Below are 21,588 nucleotides of genomic sequence, written 5' to 3'. Positions count from 1 at the left end.
TCTGCTGCAGTTTGGTAACATATACAGGTCTTGTCCCTCCCCCAGCCTGTGAGTGGACAGTGAAGATGCGGACTGCAACGTTGTAACAAGTTATAAGGGTAACAGCTGCAGCAGGGGGCTGATCTGTGTCAGAAGTTTGTGAACACAGCCAAGAACTGCACAGACACCAGGATCCTAGTCCTAGTGGATGCCAACCCTGGATGGTGCCTGAACAAATATGGGGCCGTCCTTCTGGAGAGAAAGATAAAGGCATTGTCAGGGGGAACAATGTGATCTCTTTAAGAGGTAATAAATGCCTGGAAATGTTACAATGGCACATTACTGAGTATTCACAATGTGAGAAAATAGAGCCGATTACATAATTGGTTCCTTCCTTCTGGTTCCCCTCTTATCTTATAGAGGAGGGCGAGAACAATCCAACCACAAATTCTGCTGTCCTACTACAGATACTGCTATAGTGGCCGGCAGACTGCAGAGAAATATGGAACAGCTACTGAGAAGAATATTTCTATATGCGATCAGCGATTTTATTTTTAATCCGGCTGTTCTCAGGATTCGGAATCCCATCTGTTCACAATCAGGAGGACTACAGTATGTATGAAAATTGATAGTCATATTATATATACACTATATTGTCAAAAGTATTGGGACGCCTGCCTTTACTTTAATGGCATCTCAGTCTCAGTCCGTAGGGTTCAATATTGAGTTGGTCCACCCTTTGCATCTATAACAGCTTCAACTCTTCTGGGAAGGCCGTCCACAAGGTTTAGGAGTGTGACTATGGGAATGTTTGACCGTTCTTCCAGAAGCGCATTTGTGAGGTCAGGCACTGATGTTGGACGCATTTGTGAGGCCTGGCTCGTAGTCTCCACTCTAATTCATCCCAAAGGTGTTCTATCGGGTTGAGGTCAGGACTCTGTGCAGGTCAGTCAAGTTCCTCCACCCCAAACTCGCTCATCGATGTCTCTATGGACCTTGCTTTGTGCAAGAGGACCTCTCGATAAAGTCACGTGGGCAGTGACGAAACGCGTCAGATAGGAGCCTGTGACGTCATCACGTGAGATCAGGAAGCAGAGAGAGAGCCGCTGGGGACACAGGGCCGAGGATCTGCGGATGTTTCAGTGATCCAGGGGGCTATTCACCCCAAGCACACAAGCTTATCTCCTGTGTGCACCAGGAAAGTGCATCTGTAAATGTGAGTTTATCACTGCTTATTTTAATAAAGATAGCGTTTTATACAGTTAAACACACTGTCAGTTCTTTCCTTACCCCTATGATACCCATGTATGAGAAATACCATATAAGGGATCAGGAGCCCTTATACCAGTGATGGAGAACCTTGGCACCCCAGATGTTTTGGAACTACATTTCCCATGATGCTCATGCACTCTGCATTGTAGTTGAGCATCATGGGAAATGTAGTTCCAAAACATCTGGGGGTGCCAAGGTTCTCCATCACTGCCTTATACCGACAGAGGAACGGCAGATTGCTGGATTGATACCCCTAAGGGGAAGGCGTTACTGGACTCTTTTGTGGGTCTCCCTGGGAGGTGAGCGCATAGTGTGACCAGTGGAGGGCACTTTGGTGTGCACAGCAGTTCTTTTATTATCACTGGACTTTCACTATTGGATATTTAGAGACTTGCACAGTGCATATAGATGAGAACACTAATTGAATGGATTGGATGAAGTTTATCACTTGCATCAACTGTTTTTAATTTATGGACATTTGATTGTGTTTTTAGCACATAAGAGACATTTATTGGTTTTACAGATCATAAATTATACACATATTATTTGGAGCCCAGCAGGGCAGTTGCTGGGTGAGGTAGTGCTTCACAATATTTGTATTTTTTATTCTATAGGAGTTGTTGGAGACTAGGGATATGCTATAGTTGTTGAAGACTGGGGATATAATATAGGAGTTGTTGGAGACTGGGGACTCGCTATAGTTGTTGGAGACTGGGGACATAATATAGCAGTTGTTGGAGACTGGGGACATGCTAAAGGAGTTGTTGGAGACTGGGGATATGCTATAGTTGTTGGAGACTGGGGTTTTAATATAGGAGTTGTTGGAGACTGGGGACTTGCTATAGAAGTTGTTGGAGACTGAGGACATGCTAGAGGAATTGTTGGAGACTGGGGACATGCTAGAGCAGTTGTTGGAGACTGGGGACATGCTATAGTTGTTGGAGACTGGGGACATAATATAGGAGTTGTTGGAGACTGGGGACTTGCTAGAGGAATTGTTAGAGACTGGGGACATGCTATAGGTGTTGGTGGGGACTGGGGACATGCTATAGTTGTTAGAGACTGGGGACATAATATAGGAGTTGTTGGAGACTGGGGACATGCTAGAGGAATTGTTGAAGACTGGGGATGTGCTATGGGAGTTTTTGTGGGTGGCAGCCAATTCTCCTCAACCACCCCAGGTGGACCTGTTCTTGAATTCCTCCCACTGACACCAACAATGGGGTTCAATTCCTCCCACTGACACCAAAGATGGGGCAGAATTCCTCCCACTGACACCAACGATGGGGCAGAATTCCTCCCACTGATACCAACAATGGGGCAGAATTCCTCCCACTGACACCAATGATGGGGCAGAATTCCTCCCACTGACACCAATGATGGGGCAGAATTCCTCCCACTGACACCAATGATGGGGCAGAATTCCTCCCACTGACACCAACAATGGGGTTCAATTCCTCCCACTGACATCAATGATGGGGCAGAATTCCTCCCATTGAAACACACGATGGGGCAGAATTCCTCCCATAGACACCAACGATGGGGCAGAATTCCTCCCACTGACACCAACAATGTGGCAACACAGCTGTGTCTGGCAAGGCAGGAGACCTGCTTTTTCTCTGCTGCAGTTTGGTAACATATACAGGTCTTGTCCCTCCCCCAGCCTGTGAGTGGACAGTGAAGATGCGGACTGCAACATTGTAACAAGTTATAAGGGTAACAGCTGCAGCAGGGGGCTGATCTGTGTCAGAAGTTTGTGAACACAGCCAAGAACTGCACAGACACCAGGATCCTAGTCCTAGTGGATGCCAACCCTGGATGGTGCCTGAACAAATATGGTGCCATTCTTCTGGAGAGAAAGATAAAGGCATTGTCATATATCCCCAGACTGGGGACATAATATAGGAGTTGTTGGAGACTGGGGACATGCTATAGGTGTTGGTGGGGACTGGGGACATGCTAGAGGAATTGTTGAAGACTGGGGACATGCTATAGGTGGTGGTGGGGACTGGGGACGTGCTATGGGAGTTTTTGTGGGTGGCAGCCAATTCTCCTCAACCACCCCAGGTGGACCTGTTCTTGTATTCCATGTTTTGATGTATATGGTTGTTTTTCTGCCTGTTCTTGTGGTATTCATATTGGATAACAACAGCCAGCTTGCAGAGTACCATCATGGCTCCAATTCTGGGGACAACTACCCACAATCTCTTTAGACTTGACAACTAGTTAAGTAGAAAGTTGATATCGCCATGCTACAAGAAAAACATATAACGGAGAGTGGCCTCCCACAATTACGCAAATTCTGGGTTGGTGAGGTAACAGGATCGTTCTCCGATGACAGGACGGTGGGGGTGGCCATCTTAATACGTATATTCCTTCCTACTCATCATTAAATCAATACAAATTGACGTAATGAGGAGCAAACTCTGAGTTCAGTGACTATATGTTTTACAATGTTTATGCTCCAAAGTCCACTATAGAGGCATTTCTTTCCAGAAGGTCACAGCATGGGTTGCGCATGAAACTATTGATTTTAGGATAGTGGGTGGTGATAAAATGCAGTTGTTTCTGAGGTTGAAGAACATCCTTTAAAACGCTTACAGCCTTACCCTCTACCCACATCCCCATCTCCAGTAGCAATGCTATAAGAAAACCTCTCCTTGCATGATGTCTGGGAATTTTATTTTTACCATAAAAAGACCATTGAAAAAGACCCTACCTAGACTTTGTGGCCACCCTTACCCCAACACCACCCACACCAATGACCACTCTTACAAACAACATCACTTTCATCTGCCAAGAACCTTGGTAAACTTCATCACCATCCACACCCAACTTTTGCCATCCCAACCCACACCTCCACACACATCCGAAATGGCTTTCAGCACCTAACAAGAATGTGTTGCCACTCTTACCCTCAACATTCTCATCTTCCAAGTGTCTGTGGCCACCTCTACACACATATCAATCACTGGCAGTTCTGTAAGAAAACCCCTCCTTGCATGATGTATGGAGATTTTATTTTTACTATAGGGATTACTTAAAAAGTCTCTTAGCACTATTACCTACCTAGGTTCTGAGGCCACACTAACACCATCCACACCTATGACCGTTCTTATCAACACCATCACTTTCATCTGGCAAGGATCTGTGGGAAGCCTTAGCTTCATTGCCACCCACACCCAACCTTTTGTCACCCTTACCCACATCTGACACAGCCCTCAACACCCTCACCTAACAAGAAGGTGTTGGCCACTCTTACCCTCAACGTTCTCATCTTCCAAGTCTCTGTGGCCACCTCTACTCTAGTTGAAAAGGCCCTTTTACAATGGGGTCAAAGGGCAAGGCTTCAGCATCCTCACCTACCTTGGCTTATGCACCCCCCCCCCCCACAACAACCTCAGCACTTTTACCTACTAAGGCTCTGTGGACACCCTTTACCCCAACACCATCCACACCTGTGACCACTCTTTTCCACAACATCCCTCTCATCTGACACGGCTCTCAACACCCTCACCTAACAAGAATGTGTTGGCCACTCTTACCCTCAACATTTTCATCTTCCAAGTCCAATCTACCTCTACCCTGAGGATCTCTCATATCGGTTCCTTTCACACCCATTCCAACTGCCTCTACCGTTAGGCCTACCATTATGACTATATTCAGGTATATAACTATTTGACTTTTACTATGGGGTAAAAAGGCAAGGCTTCAGACATCCTCACCTACCTAGGCTTGTGGCCTTCCCTACCCCAACCTCAGCACTTTTACCTACATAGGCTCGGTGGACACCCCTACCTCAACACCATCCACACCTATGACCACTCTTTCCAACAACATTACTCTCATTTGACATGGCCTTCAACACCCTCACCTAACAAGAATGTGCTGCCACTCCTACCCTCAACATTCTCATCTTCCAAGTGCAATCTACCTCTACCCTGAACATCTCTCATACCAGTTCCTTTCACTGGCTCTACCTTTAAGTCACCGATAACCTCTGCCTTCATCTTTAGGCCTACCATTATGACTATATTCAGATATATAACTAATTGACTTTTACAATGGGCTCAAAAGACAAGGCTTTAGCATCTTCGCCTACCTTGGCCTCCCCACCACAACCTCAGCACTGTTACCTACCTAGGCTCAGCGGACACCCTTTACCCCAACACCATCCACATCTGTGGCCACTCTTTCCCTCAACATCACTCTCATCACACAATGCTGACAAGAATGTGTTGGCCACTCTTACCCTCAATATTCTCATCTTCCAAGTCCAATTTACCTCTTCCCTGAGCAACTCTCATACCGGTTCCTTTCACAACCAGTCCAACTTCCTTTAACCTCTGCCTCCACCTTTTTAAGCTTACCATTATGACTATATTCATTTACACAACGAACTGACTTTTACAATGGGGTCAAAAGGCAAGGCTTCAGCATCCTGAGCTATCTAGGGTTGTGGCCACCCCTACTCCAGAGCCATCCACATCTATGACCACCCTTACCATCCAAACAGCCCTCCCCTGGAAAGCCTGTGTGTCAACCTTACCCTGAACACCATTCAGGACCTGTTTCTAGCCTTACCCTCAAACCAAACCTCACCCGCCAAGCCTCTGTGGCCAAGCTCAATGTTAACACCACCCACAACTGAAAATGTCATTAGCACCACCACCTCTCTTGACGGGGGAGGGGTTGGGTTGATGGCTTTACAGCTGAATCCTATTAGACCCTACAAGATCATAGTGCACCCACATTACAGGCAGTGTACAGCAATGTCTTGGGGGAGGGGGACTACCTACCAGCTTAGAATGAGGCCTATATCTAACTTTTATAAGCTCCTGGTATTGGAAATCTGAGAGGTAGGGTACTGTGATGTTTTCATAAAGCTATGTACAGCACCCTGCTGGCCTCTTCCACCAACCAAGATCTGCCTGTATTGAATAGAGAGACACAGAGACCCAGTGATGACGTCAGTGGGTTTAATGTAAGGTATGTAATGAACACAGAAAGTTTTAAAATTATCAATAACATATTATTGAAAGGGATGAAGCAGGGAAGACAAAATTGAAGCAGATTAAACTTTAGCTTTAACTTCCAGTTTGGGTGTCACCTGGGACAGGAAGTGAGGAGAAATCTCTCTAATGGAGCATCGGATAGAAGTAAAAACCAGAAGGGTTTCTAAACTTTCCCTATGCTATCCAAAACTAAAAATACAATTTAAGTATTTAGGCTATGATTGGCATGAAACAAATTTGGTAAGAACAGATAAAACATACAGACGATGTATATTTATACCTTTGCCCCAGAGAAGACGTAGTTCCTTCCTTATAATTCCAGAATCGTTCCACAGCCGCAATATAGAACGTCCTTGTGATAGCATCACCTGAGTGGAGGAGAATGAAGAGCTGAAGAAGAACCAGGGGCCCCATTGAGGACCTGCTTATTCCCGGAGGTCTCTTTACGTTCGCTGAATAAGTCGATACCATTCTTGAAAACTTTTCTGAAAAGGAAGGAAATCCCACATCAGGAAACCAAGGGTGTGGCGTGTGCTGCACTGCCCTTTGATGCCTATTGCTAATAAGGAAAATTGGCACTGGCGTGACACAAAAAGTGACATGGCTATTGTAGTCTGTGCTTAACTATAGGAAGCTGACAAAAGAATAATTCAATGATGGATGACCTAAGATGACAAATGTTTTTAATAGACAGAGTGACAACCTGCTTCTAAAAATGCCCATCTCCTCTTTAAGGAAAATGTACATAGTTTACATTCCTAGTGTCCAACCTGTGGCCAGAAAGCCGTACTCCCTTTAGAATGTCCCCAGTCTCCAACAATTCCTCTAGCATGTCCCCAGTCTCCAACAACTCCTATATTATGTCCCCAGTCTCCAACAACTCCTGTAACATGTCTCCAGTCTCCAACAATTCCCATAGCATATACCCAGTCCCCAACAACTTCTATAGCATGTCCTTAGTCTCCAAAATTCCATTAGCATGTCCCCGGTCTCCAACAACTCCTATAGCATGTCCCCAGTCTCCAACAACTCCTATAGCATGTCCCCAGTCTCCAACAACTCCTATAGCATGTCCCCAGTCTCCAACAACTCCTATAGCATGTCTCCAGTCTCCAACAACTCCTATAGCATGTCCCCAGTCTCCAACAACTCCTATAGCATGTCCCCAGTCTCCAACAACTCCTATAGCATGTCTCCAGTCTCCAACAACTCCTATAGCATGTCCCCAGTCTCCAACAATTGCTCTACCATGGCCCCAGTCTCCAACAACACCTATATTATGTCCCCAGTCTCCAACAACTACTATAGTATGTCCCCAGTCGCCAACAATTCCTCTCGCATGCCCCCAGTCCCAAACAATTCCTCTCACATGCCCCCAGTCTCCAACAACTCCCATAGCATGTCCCCAGTCTCCAACAACTTCTACAGCATGTCCCCAGTCTCCAACAACTTCTACAGCATGTCCCCAGTCTCCAACAACTTCTACAGCATGTCCCCAGTCTCCAACAACTTCTACAGCATGTCCCCAGTCTCCAACAACTTCTACAGCATGTCCCCAGTCTCCAACAACTTCTACAGCATGTCCCCAGTCTCCAACAACTTCTACAGCATGTCCCCAGTCTCCAAAATTCCTTTAGCATATTCCAAGCCTCCAACAACTCCTATATCATGTCCCCAGTCTCTAAAAACTCTTGTAACATGTCACCAATTCCCAACAACTCCTAAAGCATGCTTCCGACAACTCCTATACCATGTTTCCAGCCTCCGACAACAATGTAGCATATCCCCAGTCCCCAACAACTTCTATAGCATGTCCCCAGTCTCTGACCACCTCCTGTAGCATGTCCCTAGTCTCCAACAACTCATATAGCATGTCCTCAATCTCCAACAACTCATATAGCATGTCCACAGTCTCTAACAACTATTATAGGATGTCCCAAGTCTCCATCCACTCCTATATCATATCCCAGGCTCCAAAAACTCCGATATTATGTCCCCAGTCTCCAACAATTCCTCTAGCATGTCCCCAGTCTCCAACAACTCTATATTATGTCCCCGGTCTCCAACAACTCCTCTAGCATGTCCCCAGTCTCCAACAACTCCTATATTATGTCCCCAGTCTCCAACAATTTCTCTCGCATGCCCCCAGTCTCCAACAACTCCTATATTATGTCCCCAGTCTCCTACAACTACTATAGCATGTCCCCAGTCTCCAAAATTCCTTTAGCATATCCCCAGCCTCCAACATCAACTCCTATATGATTTCTCCAATTCCCGACAACTCCTAAAGCATGCTTCCGAAAACAACTATACCGTGGCCCCAGTCTCCAACAACTTCTATAGAATAAAAAAATACTAATATTGTGAAGCACTACCTCACCCAGCAACTGCCCTTCCGGGCTCCATATAATATGTGTATAATTTACAATCTGTAAAACCAATAAATTCTCTTTAACAGCCCATAAGAGGGTCTCAAAAAAAGTATGTGCTAAAAACAAAATCAAATAAACATAATGTCCATAAATTAATAACAGTTGACGTAAGTGACAAACTTGTTATGACGATTCACCCAATCCATTCAATTAGTGTTCTCATCTATATGCACTGTGAAAATGTCTAATTATCCAATAATGAAAGTCTAGTGATAATAACTGTGCACACCAAAGTGCCCTCCACCAGTCACACTATGCGCTCACCTCCCAGGGAGACCCACAAAAGGGTCCAGTAACGCCTTCCCCTTAGGGGTATCAATCCAGCAATCTGCCGTTCCTCTGTCGATATAAGGGCTCCTGATCCCTTATATGGTATTTCTCATACATAGGTATCATAGGAGTAAAGAAAGAACCAACAGTGTGTTTAAATGTATAAAACGCTATCTTAATTAAAATAAGCAGTAATAAACTCACATTTACAGAAGCACTTTCCTGGTGCACACAGGAGATAAGCTTGTGTGGTTGGCTTGAATAGCCCCCTGGATCACTGAAACATCCGTAGATCCTCGGCCCTGTTTCCCCAACGGTTCGCTCTCTGCTTCCCGATCGTATGCGATGATGTCACAGGCTCCGCCCAACACGTTTCGTCATTGCCCACGTGACTTTATGAAGAGGTACTCTTGCACAAAGCAAGGTCCATAAAGATAAAAGATGAGCGAGTTTTGGGTGGAGGAACTTGACTGGCCTGCACAGAGACCTGACCTCAACCCGATAGAACACCTTTGGGATGAATAAGGTGAAACTGCGAGCCAGGCCTTCTCATCCACCTAAGTGCCTGACCTCACAAATGCGCTTCTGGAAGAATGGTCAAACAATCCCATAGACGCACTCCTAAACCTTGTGGACGGCCTTACCAGAAGAGTTGAAGCTGTTTTAGCTGCAAAGGGTGGGCCAACTCAATATTGAACCCTTCGGAGTAAGACTGGGATGCCATTAAAGTTCTTGTGCGTGTAAAGGCAGGCGCCCCAATACTTTTGGTAATGTAGATTATATGACTCCAAAGTTGTAGGGAAGTCATATAATGCACAATATAGTTGCGGTCACGGTTACACAAGGCTTTAGGCTTCCATCCACTACTAGATTGGCACACATGAGGAAACATACTTTAGGCAATCAACTCCGGTCATCTCACAATGCATAGGTGAAAATGAAAAAGGAATCAAGCCCTCTGCATAGTGTGAAACCCGACTAACTTTTTTATTAAAACAACTCACATTATCACCCTTTGGATCTGTTTGATAGAGGTGTAATTTTTTATTAACTATTGCACCAAGTGTGGACATTTGAAATCACTATTATTTTGTTTATTTTATATGGTTTTGGTTATGGTGTAGGCTTGCATTTATTTTAGTAGAGCAGCACAGTTGATATATGAATATTGGTGCTATGTTAAAGATCTCATAGCATGCCAACAGCTTCCTATTTTAGAATATACAGTATATTGTTCCATAAACACGGTTTCTTTTGAATATATTAACTCCTATAGCATGTCCTCAGTCTCCAACAACTCCTATGGCATGTCACCAGTCTCCAACAACTCCTATGGCATGTCCCCAGTCTCCAACAACTCCTATAACATGGTTCCAGTCTCCAACAACACCTATAGCATGTCCCCAGTCTCCAACAACTCCTATAGCATGTCCCCAGTCTCCAACAACTCCTATAGCATGTCCCCAGTCTCCAACAACTCCTATAGCATGTCCCCCGTCTACAACACCTCCTATAGCATGTCCCCAGTCTTTAAAAACTCCTGAAGCAAGTCCCCAGTCTCTAAAAACTCCTGAAGCATGTCCCCAGTCTCCAACAACTCCTATAGCATGTCTCCGGTCTCCAACACCTCCTATAGCATGTCCCCAGTCTCTAAGAACTCCTGAAGCATATCCCCAGTCTCTAAGAACTCCTGAAGCATATCCCCAGTCTCCCAACACCTCCTATAAAATGTCCCCAGTCTCCAACACCTCCTATAAAATGTCCCCAGTCTCCCACAGCTCCTATATCATGTCTCCAGTCGCCAACAGCTCCCATAGCATGTCCCAGTCTCCAACAACTCCTATAGCATGTCCCCAATCTCTAACAACTTCTATATTATGACCCCAGTCTCCAACACCTCCTATAAATGTCCCCAGTCCCCAACAACTCCTATATCATGTCCCCAGTCTCCAATAACTCCTATATCATGTCCCCAGTCTCCAAAACCACCTATAAAATGTCCCCAGTCTCCAAAACCACCTATAAAATGTCCCCAGTCTCATACAGCTCCTATAGCATGTGCCTAGTCTCCAACAAGTCCTATACCATGTCCCCAGTCTCTAACACTTCCTACTGTATATCATGTCCCCAGTCTCCAACAACTGCTATAGCTTGTTCCCAGTCTCCAACAACTGCTATAGCTTGTCCCCAGTCTCCAACAACTGCTATAGCATGTCCCCAGTCTCCAACAACTGCTATAGCATGTCCCCAGTCTCCAACACCTCCTATATCATGTCTCCAGTCGCCAACAGCTCCCATAGCAAGTGCCCAGTCTCCAACAACTCCTATAGCATGTACCCAGTCTCCAACACTCCTACTGTATATTATGTCCCCAGTCTCCAACAACTGCTATAGCTTGTCCCCAGTCTCCCAACACCACCTATAGCATGTCCCCAGTCTCCAACAATTCCATTAGCATGTCCCCGGTCTCCAACACCTCTTATAGCATGTCCCCAGTCTCCAACAACCCCTATAAAATGTTCCCAGTTTCCAACAACTCCTATATCATGTCCCCAGTCTCCAACAACTCCTATATCATGTCCCTAGAAAAGCTGATGCAGGCATTGTCGGGAGGAGTACTCTGATCTGAGAGACAATAAATACCTGAAAATGTTACACTGACACGTTACTGAGCAGGCATGCACTTTACAGTGCATCTGGAAGGTATTCATATGGCTTCACTGTTTCCACATTTTGGACTACAAACAATACCCCATAATGACAACATGAAAATAGTTTTAAATTTATTTAAACAATAAAAAATCCCATGTACATAAAGTACTCACAACCTTTGCTCAATACTTTGGTGAAGCTCCTTTGGCACCAATTACAGCCTCAAGTCTTTTTGAGTATGATACTACAAGCTTGGCACACCTATTTTTGGGCAGTTTCTCCCATTCTTCTTTGCAGGAACTCTCAAGTTCCATCAGGTTGGATGGGGAGTGTCGGTGCACAGTCATTTTCAGATCTCTCCAGAGATGTTCAATCAGGTTCAAGTCTGGGCTCTCTACTGGCCACTCAAGGACATTCACAGAGTTGTAGCCACTCCTTTGTTATCTTGGTTGTGTGCTTAGGGTCGTTGTCCTGTTGGAAGATGAACCTTCGCCCCAGTCTGAGGTCCAGAGTGCTCTGGTTTTCATCAAGGATGTCTCTGTACATTGCTGAATTCATCTTTCCCTTGATCCTGACTAGTCGCCCAGTTCCTGCCACTGAAAAACATCCCCACAGCATGATGCTGTCACCGCCATGCTTCACAGTAGGGATGGTATTGGCCAGGTGAGTGGTGCCTGGTTGCCGCCAGACATGACAGTTGCCATTCAGGCCAAAAAGTGTTTTGTTTCATCAGACCAGAGAATTTAGTTTCTCATGGTCTGAGAGTCCTTCAGGTGCCTTTTGGCAAACTCCAGGTGGGCTGTCATGAGCCTTTTACCGAGGAGTGGCTTCTATCTGGATACTCTACCATACAGGCCTGATTGGTGGAGTGCTGCAGAGATGGGTGTTCTTCTGGAAGGTTCTCCTCTCTCAACAGAGAAACACGGGAGCTCTGTCAGAGTGACCATCCGGTTCCTGGTCACCTCCCTGACCAAGGCCCTTCTCCCCGATCGCTCAGTTTGGCCGGGCCGCCCGCTCTAGGAAGAGTCCTGGTGGTTCCAAACTTCTTCTATTTATATATGATGGAGACCACTGTACTCATTGGGACCTTCAATGCTGCAGAAATTTTTCTGTACCCTTCCCATATCTGTGCCTCCATACAATCCTGTCTCGGAGGTCTACAGACAATTCCTTGGACTTTATGGCTTGGTTTGTGCTCTGAAACGCACTGATAACTGTGGGACCTTATATATAGACAGGTGTGTGCCTTTGCAAATCCTGTCCAATCAACTGAATTTACCACAGGTGGACTCCAATCAAGTTGTAGAAACATCTCAAGGATGATCAGTGGAAACAGGATGAACCTGAGCTCAATTCTGAGTGTCACGGCAAAGGCTGTGAATACTTCTGTACATGGGATTTTTTCTATTTTTATTTTTAATAAATTTGCAAAGATTTCAAACAAACTTCTTTCATGTGGTTATTACGGTGTATCGTTTGTAGAATTTTGAAGAAAACAATGAATTTATTCCATTTTGGAATAAGGCTGTAACAGAACAAAATGTGGAAAAAGTGAAGCACTGTGAATCATTTCCGGATGCACTGTACATGAAAAATATACAGTATCTAATAAATCAGAACTAATGCATTTAAAGGTCTTGTATGTACAAAACCTGAGAACTCTCTTAGGCCCGGTTCACAAACGTGCAATGCCAGATATCGCTTGTGATTCGCACTGCATTGCTGTTCAGATCACATGCGATGTCTGTGCGATGCGATTTCAGCCTTACAAACTGTATGGCTGAAATTGCATCACATTCGCACCAAAATGGTGCAGGTCCCTTTTTTTTTTTTATGGTCCGCGCTGGAATCGGATCGCATTGGGTGTTCACACATGCGATCCGATTAATGCACCATTTCACAGTTCGCACTGTGATCTGCTGACCAATCTGGGGGTGTCGCTAACTTTACATTGACACCCGCAGCGGTTCGCAGATCTCAGTGTGAACCACTGCTGCGATTCAGGTGCGATGCGGGAACCCGCACTGGATTCGCTAGTGTGAACCAGCACTTAAAGCGGGATTCCGGCCGTAAAAAAAAAAAAGTCAAAAGTCAAAAAAAAAAAAAAAAGTCAAAAAAAGACAAACACAGCTAGCTGCTGACTTTAAATAAGTACTTACCTGTCTTGGGTGTCCGCGATGTCGGCCGCCCGAGGCCGACCCGTCCCTCGGCTCTCAGGTCCCGGCACCGCCATCCTAACTAAGGGAAACAGGCAGTGGAGCCTTACGGCTTCACTGCCCGTTTCCTACTGCGCATGCGCGAGTCGCGCAGCGCTTTGTGAATGGGACGCGATGTGTTGTGGGACACACACACACACACACAGTTCCCATAACACACCGCGGCCAATTCCCCAAAAGACAACGAGGGGAGGAGAAGAGACAACATCACCGCAGCGTAGGAAGAGGCAGATTAGGAAGACTGCCTAGCAACAGCCATTTCACTTAAGTAAAAAAAAAATTTCTTTTCCTCCATTTTTTTAGGTATTTTTTTGTGCAATTTTTTTTTTCAGGGTGGACCCCCACTTTAAAAGGAGTAATGAATAAAAAAAAAAAAGCAAAAAACTGAAATCCCCCCGTTTGTGTAACAACGCTAGGCTTCCAAAATTAGTGTCCAAAGGCGAACAAAATAACTCCAGTGACGCAGCAGAGTTAGCTTTCTGATATCAGAATAATGACATAACCAAGGGGTCGGTTTACAACCAAGATTCACACAACATTCACCTTTTTTTTTCTAGTTAGATTCCCTAACTCTTTACTTGTCTCTGTAAAACCAAATTGTAAAATCTAAATATATATATGTAACAACGCTAGGCTTCCAAAATTAGTGTCCAAAGGCGAACAAAATAACTCCAGTGACGCAGCAGAGTTAGCTTTCTGATATCAGAATAATGACATAACCAAGGGGTCGGTTTACAACCAAGATTCACACAACATTCACCTTTTTTTTTCTAGTTAGATTCCCTAACTCTTTACTTGTCTCTGTAAAACCAAATTGTAAAATCTAAATATATATATATATTATATATATATATATATATATATATATATATATATATAAAAAAATACCCTATTGCTGAAAAGCGATTTCCCATTTCTCTACTGCCCCCATCTGGACAAAAGCAGGAACTTCACCCGGCTACTATTTAATATTTTATTTGTCTAGATTTCCTTCAGTACAATATTGTCTCTCTCACACACACCTTTTATAGGTTCCCTTGTGTTTCATATTACTAAACTATCGGCAGTAAAATTCAAATTGTACTGAAAGGGCTTGTAAACATTGAGGCTATGTTTCCACTGGGGGTGCAACAGATCGTCACCGATCTGTGATCCGAATGGGCCAGGCTGTTCGGATCGGCATACCCGCGATCCGCGGTGCGCTCCGCGGCCTCGGGTTTTAGGAAAGGCCGCGGCTTCGGCCTAGCTCCGGAGCCGCGGCCATCTTGGTACACCCGGCGGTGAACCTGCTGCTTCTGTGCATTTAGCATGTTGGGATCAATGGATAGAGGTCCCAAGACGCTCATCATATGCTCCTTCTCTGTTAACCATGGACGTAGCTGAGAGCCAGCAGTTTGGAACAAGGCCAGTTGGTTAGCAGATTCTTCCAGCTTCTGCTGGCGTTCTGAGGTTACTTGGTTAGCTCGATCCCACTGACTGTCTGAATAAGGAAGGACAGTACAGAACACATATTCCTGCACAACTTGCCAAAAAGAATTGCTTAAACTTTTCCCATGTTATGTATAACATCAGTTCAAGAAGGCACACACATTTTGATAAATTAATGAAATATACTGTCCACCAGGTGTAAACATGCTGCATTTGTAAAGCTTTCAATAGTTAAATAAAAGCCCAAGCAGAGTTACATTTCAAAAAAATATTCTAAAGTACAAAAATGCACTAAATTGAAAACACGGTTTCACAAATACCGCAACTGTGCTTTGGTCGCAGCGTGTGTCCAAGGCAGTCTACATGTGGTTTCTGTGCATGTTACCCTTGGTTTCTCATAGATTTCTATTATGTCCCGTGTTTTTGATGCATTTTCTAAAAGCGCACCAAGGGTCCCGAATGCTGCATTTTGATGTGCTTTTAGAAAACGTACCAAAAATGCAGAACGTAATAGAAGTCTATGGGAAACTGTAGATAACCTTCACAAAAACTGTGGGTACACTGCTCTGCACCCATACTACAGCGCAACAGCGTAAAATGGGCCCAAATATAGAGAAAACTGTGCAAAGCACAACGCTGCATTTCAAAATAAAAACACTCCTTTACTCGTGGATATTACAGTGGGGGAGATAATGTGGATATTACAGTGGGGGAGATAATGTGGATATTACAGTGGGGGAGATAATGTGGATATTAGTGGGGGAGATAATGTGGACATTACAGTGGGGGAGATAATGTGGACATTACAGTGGGGGAGATAATGTGGACATTACAGTGGGGGGGAGATAATGTGGATATTAGTGGGGGAGATAATGTGGACATTACAGTGGGGGAGATAATGTGGATATTACAGTGGGGGAGATAATGTGGACATTAAAGGGGGGGAGATAATGTGGACATTAAAGGGGGGGAGATGACGTGGATATTACAGTGGGGGAGATAATGTGGACATTACAGTGGGGGAGATAATGTGGACATTACAGGGGGGGAGATAATGTGGATATTACAGTGGGGGAGATAATGTGGACATTACAGTGGGGGAGATAATGTGGATATTACAGTGGGGGGGAGATAATGTGGATATTACAGTGGGGGAGATAATGTGGACATTACAGTGGGGGAGATAATGTGGATATTACAGTGGGGGAGATAATGTGGATATTACAGTGGGGGGGAGATAATGTGGATATTACAGTGGGGGAGATAATGTGGACATTAAAGGGGGGGAGATGACGTGGATATTACAGTGGGGGAGATAATGTGGACATTACAGTGGGGGAGATAATGTGGATATTACAGTGGGGGAGATAATGTGGACATTAAAGGGGGGGAGATGACGTGGGTATTACAGTGGGGGAGATAATGTGGACATTACAGTGGGGGAGATAATGTGGACATTACAGTGGGGGAGATAATGTGGATATTACAGGGGGGGGAGATGACGTGGATATTACAGTGGGGGGAGATGACGTGGACATTACAGTGGGGGAGATAATGTGGATATTACAGTGGGGGAGATAATGTGGATATTACAGTGGGGGGGAGATGACGTGGATATTACAGTGGGGGAGATAATGTGGACATTACAGGGGGGGAGATAATGTGGACATTACAGTGGGGGAGATAATGTGGACATTACAGGGGGGGAGATGACGTGGATATTACAGCAGTGGGGATCGGACGATCTACAAATACTGTATTTATGCATATAAGCTCGGTTTTGTGTTGAAAATAGCTTTTAAATCTAAAACTCCAGTGGGTGTAACAAGATTTGTGTGTTTTTTTGTTTTTTTTTTGCTGATCCGAAAATGATCCGATCCGTGACTCTGATCCGAGGATCGATCCGATCCGTGAGTTTTTTGATCCGTTGCACCCCTAGTTTCCACTATTGCATCCCCAGAGTTGCGCGATTTTGCCGCGACTTGAAGCAATATCTGTGTCGATGGACCTCAAGTCGCATCAAAGTGGGACTAAAGTAATGCACGGACTACTTTGAAGTCGCACAGATATGAACGGTACTCATTGGAAATCATTGGGGGGGTACGACTTGTCATGCAACTTTGCAGTCCCAAATCGCATGAAAAGTTGCACTAGTGGAAACCGGGCCTTAAACCACTTCATATCCGGCCAATTCTGACACTTCACTCCTACAAGTAAAAATTGACTTTTTTTTTTTTTTGCTAGAAAATTACTTAGAACCCCCAAATATATATATATATATATATATATATATATATATATATATATATATATATATATATCTATGGTGTTGCAACTGACAAACAATCTGCCAAATCACCCCACTGGCAGACTTCTTACATCACTTCCAGAGACAATGAACAGTCTTTTGCGAGCTTTGTCTTTGTTGTTTTTGTTGGGGGGGGGGGGGGTACAACTTGGATAGGGATAGGAATATGGAATGCCCATAGGATAAGTCTTTACCATCATATTTAAAGCTGAGGTCCACCCTACAAAAAAAATTGCAATAAAATGCTCCTAAAAATGTGGGGGAAAAAAATTACAAAAAAAAATGTTTTTTACTTACCAGAAATGGCTGTTGCTAGGCAGATTGTCCTAATCTGCCACTTCCTATTCCGCGGTGATCTTCATTCTCCTCCTCCTCGCGTCGTCTTCTGAGGAAAGGGGGGGGGGGGGCGGTCCTGTGTTCTGGGAACTGTGTGTGTGTGTCCCAGAACACAGCCGGCCATTCACAAAGCGCCGTGCGACTCGCGCATGCGCAGTAGGAAACGGGCAGCGAAAAGCCGCAAGGCTCCACTGCCTGTACCCCTTACTTAGAATGGCGGCGCCGGGACCCGATCCGATGGACGTATCGGCCTCGGGGCAGCCGACATCGCGGGCACCCTGGGACAGGTAGAGTGTGCTTATTAAAAGTCAGCAGCTACAGTGCTTGTAGCTGCTGATTTCTAAATTCTTTTTTTTTTTAACCGGACCTCCTCTTGTACACTTTGAATAAAAGTAGAGCCAGAAGATATAATGTGCATATAGGATTTAGCATTAGTTTCCTCCTGCATCTACATGCAGACTGTTGCTCCTCCTGCTCAACCGCCCCGCCCGCCCCCCCCCCCCCCAGACTATTTCATCCAAGAGTTCTCTAGCCATCCGACCGTGTGGTGACATCACTAATGACCGTGTAAAAGCAATGTTCTCAGATCTCTTCCACCTCCTGCCCATAACTTGGTTCCTCCTGCACAAACTTGTACTTACTGTATTGAAATAGGACACATCCTCTTCTATTGAACATTAGGGGCCCACTCTGAATAAGTCTCCCTCCTGTGGCTCTTGTTGCTCGCTGCCACTAGGCCGGAGGCCTGCAGAACCTCTCCCCCAAGGCCCAGTGGGTTAAAAGCTTCTATCTTCTAGGAAATATGGACTACTGTTCCCAGCCAGCCCAACTTGCAAATCATCTGACCGCAGGCCACATGACACAGATCCCCACAGTCCCTTTTCTGATCCAGGGCTCCCCATCAGTTCCCTCACAGACTCCTTGGCACCTCCTGCCCTCCACTGTGGTAATTGTCACCGACCTTCCAACAGCCCTGAGTCCTTGATGAGGAACTTTGACCGGACCGTGCGTACCGCCAGTTTCACCCACCCCTCTGCTCCAGGCGTTCCCTGCCATCCGACCGTGTGGTGACAGAGACATTGCCAATGACCGTGTAGAGGCAATGTTCCCTCTCAGCTCTCACCAGGCCTTCTCCTGCGATCGGCGCCCCGCCCCAGATGGGGATGGCCTCCTGCGACTGACTAACATGCCATTCCTCACTTCACCCAGCTGACTCTTCCCCCCCCCCCCCACCTGTGGAGAATCACCTCAGCTTATATATGAGGCCCGCCCCCTGCCAGTCTCGATGGGGATTGGTCAGGGCTCACACACACAAGCCGCTTGCCACTCCGGTTCTAGGCCCAGCCCCTTTCCTGGAAGCTTCTCTCTGAAAACAGGGGAGGCGCCTCAGAGCTAGAGCACAGGTGGGTAACGCCCACAGCTACTCTGACCACTCCCAGCCCCCCAGATCAAAACAGACAGGCCTAGCTTGCAGCATAGGCCTGCCTAAATTTGCCTGTGCTGGATAAACCTAGTAAAATTGGCACCTACCTATTGGTAGAGGGTGTGCTGCGCATATATATATATGTATGATATGGATATAGATATCTCTATATGATAGATAGATACACGTGTGTGTGTGTATATATATATATATATATATACACACATACATACACACACACACACACATATACATATTTTATTTATTATTTATTTATTTAAGGTACTTATATAGCGCCGTCAATTTACGCAGCACTTTACATATACATTGTACATTCACATCAGTCCCTACCCTCAAGGAGCTTACAATCTAAGGTCCCTAACACACATTCATACATACTAGGGACAATTTAGAGAGGATCCAATTAACCTACCAGCATGTCTTTGGAGTGTGGGAGGAAACCGGAGTACTAGGTGAGAGTGCTACCACTACACCACTGTTATATATATACACACACACACATACACACACACACAGAGAGAGATAGGAGATAAATCTATCTATCTATCTATCTATATATATATAGATCTCTCTCTCTCTCTCTCTCTCTCTCTCTCTCTCTCTCTCTGTGAATAAATATATATATATATATATATATATATATATACACACACACACACACACATATATATATACACACACACACATACATTAGAGTGTAAGCTCCTTGAGGGTAGGGACTGATGTGAATGTACAATGTATATGTAAAGTGCTGCGTAAATTGAAAGCGCTATATAAGTACCTTAAATAATAATATATATATATATATATATATATATATATATATATATATATATATATATATATATATATATATATATATATATATATATAAAGCTCAACTTTTTGAGATGGGAATGAGGGACACCTATCAGCACAAGTATGCAGGCATAGAGTACACCCCTTGTCGCGCCCCCTTAAAGGAGAATTGTACAAAAAAAAAAAACAAGATTGGTTACACCCACAAGTGCTTTTTTTTACCACTGCTATTCCTTTATATACTGGCTTTTGAAATTTAAAAATGCAATTTAGAAATCAGATGAAAGGTTTAGCACTGGAAAACACTTTTTGATAGATAAAAAGTGCATTTTTTTATGCATCTATATAGATCAGACCAAAATGAGGGACACTTGAGGAGGAATGAGGAACAGAAGGATATTTCTCCAAATCAAGGACAGTCCCTCGAAATCAGGGACAGTTGGGAGCTATGCACACACATTTTTTTTTTTAGCGGAGGCCCTACAGAATAAAATGGTGGGTGTTGCAATTTATGTCACACTGTATTTGCATTCAAATGCAATTTTTTTAGGAAAAAATACATGAATTTAAAAAAAAACAATATTTACGACAAATTTCTGTATAATGTGAAATATGATGTTATGCCAAGTAAATAGATACCTAACACGTCATGCTTTAAGGTCGGGTTCACATATGTGCGGACGCAGGTTTGTGCCTGGGGTCTGGTGCCTTCCTGGTCATGGTTTAGGTGCAAATCCCATCATAATTTTCCCCCGACTTCACACCTGAATCTGACCCAAAGACACACACGACCCTTTCTGAATGTGGACCACACCCTCCCCCCCCCCCCCCCCCAGGGCATGTGTGAACTGACTCCATAGAGAGCCGGTCACATTCGCCTGTCACGTGAATTGGAATGCGGGGAAACTCTCATCCAATTTGCATATTTGTGAACCCGGCCTAAAATTGCGTCTGCCCGCGAAATGGCGGCAAACTGCAGTGCTCAAAAATCTCCATAAGCGACGCTTTAAACGCCTTTACAGGTTACCTGTTTAGCGATACACAGGAGGTCTGGTGGTAGAATTATTGCTCTTGCTCTGACATTCACAACAATACCTCACACGTGCTTTAAAAGAAAAACGTGATTATTATTATTTTATACAAAACTGTTTACACTTTTTTTTTTTGTGTTAACTTTATTGCTATCACTAGAGAAGAACAACATCCCTTGTGACAGCATGGGCTGTGACAGGTCTTCTTTATGGAGAGATTTGGGGTCTATTAGAGCCCAAATCTCTCGTCTGGACTCCAATGCAGCAGATCAGACACAGACTGGTCTGATCGGCTGCTTTTCTGGCCGCTAACAGCCGGGTAAACAAAGAGGCGAAAAAGAAAGCGACGACAATCATTTCCTGTCACTTTTTTTTTTACATGTGAAAATCCGTTTTTTTCTTTGCTA

The 21,588-nt window shown here is 44.6% G+C and overlaps 1 protein-coding gene across 9 annotated transcripts in view; it reads right to left on the bottom strand.

Moving 5' to 3' along the window:
* Window positions 1-6,774, bottom strand: part of F8 (coagulation factor VIII) — a 169,862-nt gene extending 163,088 nt beyond the window's left edge. For all 9 annotated transcript variants that reach the window (XR_012236114.1, XR_012236115.1, XR_012236116.1 and 6 more), the window contains exon 1: window positions 6,547-6,774. Coding sequence is in view for 6 of the 9 variants with exons in the window: in XM_073600614.1 (XP_073456715.1) it covers window positions 6,547-6,737 (191 nt within the window). In the remaining 3 variants the exon portion in view is untranslated. The remainder of the gene's footprint in view (window positions 1-6,546) is intronic.
* Between the last annotated feature and the right edge of the window lie 14,814 nt (window positions 6,775-21,588).

Source organism: Aquarana catesbeiana, linkage group LG09 (genome assembly GCF_042186555.1).
Source record: "Aquarana catesbeiana isolate 2022-GZ linkage group LG09, ASM4218655v1, whole genome shotgun sequence".
NCBI classification, from domain to species: domain Eukaryota; kingdom Metazoa; phylum Chordata; class Amphibia; order Anura; family Ranidae; genus Aquarana; species Aquarana catesbeiana.
Note: the sequence above shows the minus strand (reverse complement) of the source record. Positions and strands in the feature narration are given on the sequence as shown.